This window comes from Mandrillus leucophaeus, unplaced genomic scaffold (genome assembly GCF_000951045.1).
Source record: "Mandrillus leucophaeus isolate KB7577 unplaced genomic scaffold, Mleu.le_1.0 Scaffold250, whole genome shotgun sequence".
In the NCBI taxonomy this organism is placed as follows: domain Eukaryota; kingdom Metazoa; phylum Chordata; class Mammalia; order Primates; family Cercopithecidae; genus Mandrillus; species Mandrillus leucophaeus.
Genome location: NW_012102588.1, coordinates 1,154,746 through 1,164,227, shown reverse-complemented (window position 1 = coordinate 1,164,227; position 9,482 = coordinate 1,154,746). Strand labels below are relative to the sequence as shown.

The following is a 9,482-nucleotide window of genomic DNA, read 5'->3' as shown; positions in this document are numbered from 1 at the left end:
GAGACTTTTTTAATGAAGGCAAACTCAAAAATATTATCTCAAGGAAGAACATAATGTCTGCTGAGTGTAAGAACAGCCCAATTTTTTAAATAACAGAACTCCATCCTATCAAGTGGCTTAAATTACAGACTCCAGGAAACCCGTGTAGGCTGTAGGAACACTATCACCATCGCCAAACTGTTCAACAAATCTGCCTGATGTGACACCTTCTGACTCAACCCTAAGTTCCTTGGAAGGAAGGTGGCAACACTATTCTATCAAGATGACAAATCCACATTTCTCCACCAATTGCCAAAAAAAATTTTTTTTTGGCTCTTTATTCTCCAGTTCAGACTTTCTTCTACACTTAAATAATGCCTGGCTGAGGATAGGGAGTTGGGTGTTCAACAGGAGCAATAAGAGCAGGTTCTCCAATGGAAAGCAATTCAAATATCCCTAATGTGGAAATAGCTGCATCATCAACATCATTGCCATCATCTACTCAGTTAATATCTACTGAATATGTGTGTTAAACTCATTGAATGCTGTTGATGACTTCATTTTATAGATAAGAAAGTTGGGGCACAATCAACCTTTCAATAATTAGTTCAGGAAGAGAGCAAAACAATGTGAATATTGATATGAAGCAGGTGTTTCTATTTCCAAAACAATTGCAAGACTCACACAAGGCATACTTTTACATTCGGAGTTGTGAATTCTGCTGGCCCTGGAAGACTATGAGTTCCTTTCTCAAAAGAGAGCATTTGGTCTTCCCAAGCCCTTGATGAAGGTGATAGCCTAGACCCAGGCCAATTCCTAAAATCCGCTGGGTGGGGTTATGAAATAATAGTCTGTAGGGCCATGTCTTGGTTTAAAACTACCTTTGCAGAATGTGCAACCAAAAGAGTGTCATAAGGTGACTTATTACCATCCTAAGTGAATACTGCATGTAGGACCTTAGGGCAGAATCAGACTCTAATACCAGTTCCCAGCCAAGGTACACACCAGCTAGTGGCTCTCACATTAATGTGCTTCAATTCAACCAGGAAGCTTGTTACCAGTGCTAATTCCTGGGACTACCCCTATAGAATCTGATTCTGAAGATCATGGGTGGGGTTCTGGGATGGCATCTTTGTTTTTTGTTTGTTTGTTTTTGTTTTGAGACAGAGTCACTCTGTCACCCAGTCTGGAGTGTGGTGGCACAATCTCAGCTCACTGCAAACTCTGCTGCCCGTGTTCAAGTGATTCTCTTGCCTCAGCCTCTTAAGTAGCCGGGACTACAGCGCATGCCAACACACTCAGCTAATTTTTTTGGTGGAGACTGGGTTTCACCACGTTGGCCAAGCTGGTCTTGAGTTCCTCACAGTAATGAGTAGGGAACTATGTTTGTGTTTATGGGAAGCCATTTTCAACCAGTGACAGAGTTCAAAGTGATGGCCTCGGGTCAAGCATAATATCTCTTGATTAATCATGTTTTCTTAAAAGTTAAGGTTTTTTCCTTTTCTACTCACTGAGCATTATTTCTGTCTATATAACTTTCTGCTGTTAAAAACTATAAGCCCCCTCACAATGATATTATTTTGAAATTAAAAGTCAAAACAAAACATGGAGGCCAGGGTCATGTTGCCTTCTTGTCTTGAGACTTTGTTTAATGTGGGGCTTTGGACTGTGGGGCGTAAAGATCATTTCTTGTGAGCGGCTTTGTGCCTCTGGGCTCAGGAGAGAGGACCTCCCCACATGACTTCGGAGTTTCAGATGCAGATACCTGCACCATTTCCACAGCCCCGTGCCTCCTCTGAAATTTCAAATTTGTGGTATATTATGTAATGGAATCATGAGTAAAAATAACATTCTGCCTTTTGGACTGTAGGAAAGGAGTACTTGAGAAATCCAAAATCTGAGGATTTCTACCCAAACGGTGATTCAGTAACAAAGGCTAATTTAACTGTGGACTTGGTATATACCAGGGGCCAGGCAGAGTTTCAGATCTCTGTTGTCTCATTTAATCCTCACAACAATCCCACGAGGGAGGTAGTACTATCATTTCCATTTTAACAATGAAGAAGAGGTTAAGAAACTTGTCCAGTTAGCAAGAGGCACAGTCAGAAATTGAACACAGGTTTTCTGAGGCCAAGCCCATATGCTGACCCCTAAGCTATACTGTCTGTATAGTACATGTGTTTGTTTTATTTTACACACACACACACGCTACCAATATACATTTGTATATATCAATATAGATATACAATGTCATATTGCATATATTTATATAATACACATGCATATTACCAATATACGAGTGTGCACTGGTAAGTGTCACTATGGTAAAGTGTCATGCACTAGTAAGGTCCTGGTCTAAAGAGAACCCACACCCTGAAAGTAAACCCTGTCTTACCCTACCCAGGTCCCAAATAAACTTAGGGTAAAACTACAGTGAGCGGGAGCCACTGTTCTTGAAAATTCTACCACCTCATTTCACAGCATGCTTACGCCCTCGCTTACACACAGCCTGCTGTCCTTCATGGCTGCCCCCAAGTTGGCGGGGCTGCTTTGTCATTCCAGACTGCATCACCCGAGGATCCTGGAGGAACTTCTCTTGCACAGCTTTCCCATTTGCATAACTTAGGCAGCAAGGAGATAGCTTGTGTTGGTGCTTCAGTGAAACCTTTTCTTTTTAGACATAAAGGGGAGATGAAATAAGAATTGCCCTAAGAAATCTGACCAGAGCCAGCCTAGGGAACCTGACTTTTCTGTGGCTTACAGGGTCAAAGGATACATCCCCACCCCTCACCCTGTACCTTCAGCTAACCAAAGTGAGGCAGGTGTAATGAGCTCCCACTAAAAGGGATCAACAGCCAGATGCTGCTGTGGCGGGCAGGGTAGGCAGAGGTTGCTGAACTACTGTTTAGATGGGAGTGAAGGTGACATTGAGTTCCACTGTGATCCAGTCCAACTCCATCTACAGAACACTTATACAACTGGTCAGATGCCATGGAAAGCAAAGAAAAGACACCAAGGAAAAAGGAAGAAATGGTCTAAATCAGAGGTTCTCGCACCTAGCTCATCTCAGAATATCCTCAGGAGCTCGTTAAAAGTAAAGGTTCCTGATCCCCACTTCCTCCCTTCCCTGATCTACCTGCAATTCAGAAGTATCAGAATCTCTAGAGTTGAAGTCAGAGAATATGCATTTAAGCGACCGCTTCTGTGGTTTTCAAATACCACTGCCCCAGTTAAGTCAGTTTTGGTAATATGGTCTTAAAGGCTAGACTGGAGTACGAAATTATCCAAAGTTGTCCAGAGAGGTCTGAATATTTTGTGAGCTTCCAGCTTAGTCTATCCTCTAGCGATCTTAGACTCATTTTAAAAATCTTGGTTTATTTGAAGAGATACAGATCATACCTCTGTGGCATTAATTTCTGTTTTTGTTTTTCCTTAATGTGAAGTAGATCCAGTAACGACAAACTCCATCCTATGAAAAAATCCTGTGGAACAAAAAAGATGACCTAACCCTCCATCAGTGTGTTTCTTAGACGGAGGTCCTTAGTGTTCTGCTTGGAACTGCCTCGGGACTTGTTAACAACAGATCACGGAGGGCAGCGCGATGACATCGATAACATTCCTACACAGTTTTAAAAACTTTCTGGTGAACAATGAATACCAGATAGACAGATAGATAGACAGATAAATAGATATCACAATTCACCATTTTAACCATTTTAAAGCGTATAATTCAGTGCTGTTTAGTAGATTCACAATATTGTACAACCATCACCTCTATCTAATTCCACAACATTTTCATCGCTCCCAAAGAAAACCCATTAAGCAGATGCTCCACCTCCTACCCCCATCCCCTGGCAACCACTAACCTGCCTTTTGTCTCTACGGATTTGCTTATTCTGAACATGTTCTATAAATTGAATCATACCACACGTGGCTTTTTGAATCTGGCTGAGCAATTCCATGCCTTGGAACATACCCAAAAGAATTGGAAACAAGTATTCAAACCAAACTTGTCCATGAATGCTCATAGTAGCAGTATTCACAATAGCCAAAAGGTAGAAAAATTCCAATGTTCATCAACTGATAAATGGAAATACAAAATGTGGTATATTTACACAACGGAATATTATTTAATCATAAAAAGTGTGAAGTCCCGATTTATACTATAACACAAAGGAAGCTCAAAAAAGAGTATCCCAAACGAAAGAAATGCTGTGATTCCACTTCTAGGAACTATCCCATATAGTTTAACATTTGGCTTCATAAGCCAAGATGCTTCTCCAATGTAGCAGTTTTCCGAACCAACCAATGATGTTGAACTGTGTTCCTGGCTCTATCACAATAAAAAAACAAATCTTCTACAATATAGTTGTATGGGGCAATGGTGGGGTGTGGGGGTGGGGGTGGGAGTGGAGGCAGTTAGAGAGTGTATTCAAAGTAGAGTTCTACTGAGGTTATATTCAGGTGAATAACATATAAACAAAATGTAAAATAACTTCTTGTGAGCCCAAGTTGGGTAATACTAGATAAGACCATGGGTAGGAAGGAAAAGTCTTACTGCAAATCACTATAATTCTGCATCATTTTTTTTTCTTTTCTTTTTTTTTTTTTTTGAGACAGAGTCTCGCTCTGTTGCCCAGACTGCAGTACAGTGGCGCGATCTCGGCTCACTGCAAGCTCCGCCTCCCGGGTTCACGCCATTCTCCTGCCTCAGCCTCCTGAGTAGCTGGGACTACAGGCACCCGCCACCACACCTGGCTAATTTTTTTATATTTTTAGTAGAGACGGGGTTTCACCATGGTCTCGATCTCCTGACCTCTTTATCCGCAAACCTCCGCCTCCCAAAGTGCTGGGATTACAGGCGTGAGCCACCGCGCCTGGCTCATTTTTTTTTCTTAACCAAGAGATCATATTTTTATTTTGGACTACACCATCACGGCCAGCGAGACACTTGTTAATTATTTTTGTTTTGTATATATTTGGGAGTTAATCATATCTAATTTGGTTTCATACCAAGAGACAAGTGAGAACTCAGTTTCACCTTCCTCCACAGCATCTAACTGTGATTAGCCTTAAACTGACAGGGAATTGGCAGTTTTTCTGTTTCCTTCTCCTCAAGATGCTAATAAGCCTTGACAATAGTGAGATCAATGCCTCCACAAATCTTAGGTTTTTCTTGTTCTGTATAAAGCTCATTCTGAAGCCATCTCAGTGGCTGCACGTTAGTACATACTGTCTGTATAGTACATGTGTATTCCAGAGGAGAGGGAACACAGCAGGTTTCCTGGAGGCTGAAAGGAGCGTATGGCTTACCGCTTCCATCAGGCCCTTCACTGTGGGAGACTTCAACATCAACGCATCGAACACATCATCAGTCTCCTTCCTCACGTACAAGAGCACTGGAAGAGAAGGGCAAGAGAGCCACGTGACCGAGGGGCTGCACAATTTCACAGCTACTCCAGGGAACTGTTTCCTATCACACAGGTGTTGGAGTCTGGCACCTCCTGCGAAACCTCAGACCCCTGGTCCGGATAACATTCAACAAGGGTGACTGAGACATCTCCATAAACAACCTGTGGCTAGGGACTGTTAAGGAGTGATTCGATGAGATAAACCGACAACCTGGCCATAAGATGCTTTGACACAAATGTTCCCATTGGAATTTCTCCAGAGGGGTACATGACATCTCTTTCTGCAACCTCTTTCCTCTGTGTTATTTGTTCCTTTGACAAATATTACTGAATGCCCACCTGGGCCCATAGATTGTGTGTGCTAGGAGTTGGGGTTGTAGCAGTGTTAGTTAAATCATAGCTCCTGTCCTTAAGGAGATTGCAGTCCATTGAGAGAAGCAGGTGTTCCTCAAATACGCAGACAACTAGACACAGGGTTATGGAGGAAAACGACAGGAAACAGTCCTTATAGGGGCCTGGCCATGACCTGGAAGGGTTGGGGGAAGCTCCTTTAAGGTTCCCTTGAAGGAGAGATCCAGCCTGTGAATTGCGTGTGCATCAATGCAGGCAAGTGACTAGGTGGGGGCAGTGGGGAGAAAGGGAGAAGAGGGAGAGCAAACTCCAGGCAGATAACCAGCATGTGCACAGGCCTGGGAGGGAGACAGGACACTGTCCGAGCAAGGGGAGGAAGAGGAATAGGATGTGGAGTCCCACGAGGCTGGGTTTGACCCCAGAGTGCAACCCCTGCTGTGGGCCCTGGTCATTTAAACTCTCCAAGCCTTGGTCTTCTCTGTGAAACAGGGATAATAATATCTGCCTCGCAGGGCTACTGTGAGGGTTAAATGAAATAAAAGCCATGTGGCACGCTTAGCCCAGGGCCTGCAGTGGGGGAAGCAGTCGTCATGGTTCTACTGCCCTCAGTGAAGTGGAGTACAGCTTTTCTATTTATTTCTCTGAAAATAATATTCTGAATTTGAGAATGTAGAGAGTATGAGATAGTAGGGAGGTCTCGGCTATCTGTAAAGATGTGCATACTGAGGCAGAGAGAGGCTGAGACACTCCCCCAGGGTCCCACAGATGTGACAACTGCTAGCTGATGTTCCTTCTGCCAGCCTTGCCCTTTCTGCCTGTCCCCATCCTTACAGCAGTTGTGTTGCAGCTCAGCTCCCAGAATAAACTTGGAAGTGTCATTCAGAGGCCACCCTCATCCCCACTGAGTGGTCTCCCTCCTCCCAGGGATGTGGCCTCTGATTCTTACTTCAGAGGGAAGGAAGAGGGTTAAGGCTGAAGCCCCACGGCCATCCAGGAAAAATGCAGAGGTCAAAAAACCCTGCCAATTCTGGGTACCAGTGACACTCAGATACCAACAGAGCCATCAACCAGAAGAACAAAGTTGAAGCTAGAAAATGAAATTAGCTCTCATCCAAACTCCCACCTCCTCCCCCTCCTCCCAATCCTGGGGGAACTTCATTAAAGCTGGTTGCTCACAAGGGCCAAGTCTACACGGGTGCATGCGGCTTCTGCCTGCATTTCCTTTCTGCAGCCAGTGGATGTTCAGTTAGTATATGAAGAAAAGAAAAAAAAAGAAAAAGAAAATAATGAACAAGTATTGCCGAGTCTCTTGTCTTTACCAAATATAAAAGTAAAACACCAATTAAATAGATAGAATGTGTCTCCAAAGATTTCCAAATTTAGTTCTTTGGAAGGAATATTTTATAGCCTTCATTTCAGCTAAAATAATCGAAAGACCTAGTGGCTATTATAAGAGGATGCAATGTTAGCAGCACAAGGAAAAATAATTAGAATACAGGACCTTAGTTACATCCAGATAAGGAAAGTTAAAGTCAAGGAAAAAAGCCATTGGTTGCTGCTGCAGATAAACAGTCTATAATTCTCTCTGCAGCCCCCAACAGGAAAAAAGAAAAAAAGTAATTTCCAGCAGGCTGACCCCCAAAGTATATTCTTTTTCTTTGAGGCGGAGTCTTGCTGTCACCCGGGCTGGGGTGCAGTGGCATGATCTCGGCTCACAGCAACTTCTGCCTTCCAGGTTCAAGTGATTCTCATGCCTCAGCCTCCTGAGTAGCTGGGATTATAGGTGTGTGCCACCATACCTGACTCAGTTTTTGTATTTTTAGTAGAGAGGTGGTGTTACCACGTTGGCCAGGCTGGTCCCGAATTCCTGGCCTCAAGTGATCCACCCGTCTCAGCCTCCCAAAGTGCTGGGATTACAGGCATGAGCCACCAAGCCTGGTCCCCCAAACCATATTCTATTATGAGCACTGCTTCCACTGGATTTACAAATCTCTTCTTTTGAAATCGTGGTCTTTGAAATGATATGGCTGCTCTTCTTGCTTCAGGTGTGGCTGGAAAGTGTTAAAGGGAGCATTGTGCCGTGTTGATGGGCATCCGAGAGGCACCAGGCAGGGCAGCTCCACCGTTCCCCTGCTGGGCCTGTTGACAGCAACTCCCGAGGTGTGCTGGGCTCACAGTCCACCCCCACAGCTTTCCCAGGGAGCCAGCTTTCATTACTCTGTGTCTGTGGCAGAGCGACTGAAATAATCACTCTGCTGATAGTCGCAAGAACAACCATCATGCATCCCAGACATTGTGCAGCCAAAGGCAGGCGGCCACACGGGCAGCCCCCAAGGGACTCCCACCCAGTCACCTCGACAAATGGCCACAAAGGCAAAAACCAATAATCACGGCGTTGGTAATAATTATGCCCATTCTCTCTCTCGGAGAACTTCTAATAAATAAACAACAGGCAAAGTCATTGAGCCTCATTCCCCTGCTTGTCAAAGACCAGCTCAGTGGATGCTCCAAGCAAGGGGCCCAGGAACCCCACTGACCTTTTCCAGAGAAAAGTCACTCCTGGGGAAAGTGCCCTTTATTGCTGGAAGGCTACAGCGCCCTCATGTGTCTATGATTCAGATGTTTCAAAGGCCACAGCCCAATACAATTTCTAGTGGCAATTTTTGTGCTGGTTTCACAATCTCAAAATAATCTGAAAAACAGTCTTTGGATTACCCTCTAAGCACTCTGTATGAAGGCTAGCCATAATTAACTTCACCTGTGTGATTCTGTGATTCCTAATGTCCATGTTACTGCCCTGACTCTATAGAAAAGGCATCCAAGAGTGAAGTTCAAATGTACTGGAATATTTGATGGTGAGTCTGTGAAATCAGAAATTTTTTTAAAGGTTTGGCTGGGCATGGTGGCTCATACCTGTAATCCCAGCACTTTGGAAGGCCGAGGCGGGCAGATCACTTGAGCTCAGGAGTTCAAGACCAGCCTGGTCAACATGGTGAAACCTTATCTCTACCAAAAAATTAGCCAGGCATGGTGTCATGTGCCTGCGGTCCCAGTTACTCAGGAGGCTGAGGTGGGATGATCGCCTGAGCATGGCAGACAGAGGCTGCAGTGAGCTGAAATCACACCACTGCACTCCAGCCTGGGTGACAATGAGACTCTGTCTCAAAAATATAATTTTTTTAAAGAAATTTTTGTAAAGGTTTAAATGTTTCTAATGTAGCATTTATGCATTTATACTGTTTCGATTCTGAAGCACTACTTACTTATCCACAGTTATGATAATATCACTTAACTAGTTACTAATAATAAAAACTAACAGTTACAACAGTGAACACAGAGTGCTGCCTATGTGGGAGGTACCTGCCTGAAGCATCTCCCAGGTGTTAACTCCTCAGTCCTCACACAGCTCTATGAGGACAGCACTCCCGCCATCTCCTTTTTACAGATGAGGACGCCGAGGAGCAGAAGTGTGAGGAACCTCTCCAAGATCACACAACTGTAGGTGGCTGTGGCAGGCTACAGAGGGGTTCTCTTGACCACAGTGCAAATCCCATTACAACAAACAGGAAAAAAATAAAATTTCTCAATAACGAAGTACTTAAGCCTATGCAGATGTTGGGCATATTTAACAGGGAGAACTGACTCATTAAAAGTCTGCACAGCACTTCAGGAGGCCAAGGCGGGTGGATCATGAGGCGAAGAGATCGAGACGATCCTGGCCAACATGGCGAAACCCCGGTC

At 44.2% G+C, this 9,482-nt stretch overlaps 1 protein-coding gene across 3 annotated transcripts in view; it reads right to left on the bottom strand.

The window, feature by feature from the left end:
• Nucleotides 1-9,482, bottom strand: part of GRHL2 (grainyhead-like 2 (Drosophila)) — a 199,417-nt gene that overhangs the window by 15,264 nt on the left and 174,671 nt on the right. For all 3 annotated transcript variants that reach the window (XM_011983481.1, XM_011983482.1, XM_011983483.1), the window contains one exon: nucleotides 5,293-5,378. In XM_011983481.1, coding sequence (XP_011838871.1) covers nucleotides 5,293-5,378 — 86 coding nt within the window. The remainder of the gene's footprint in view (nucleotides 1-5,292; nucleotides 5,379-9,482) is intronic.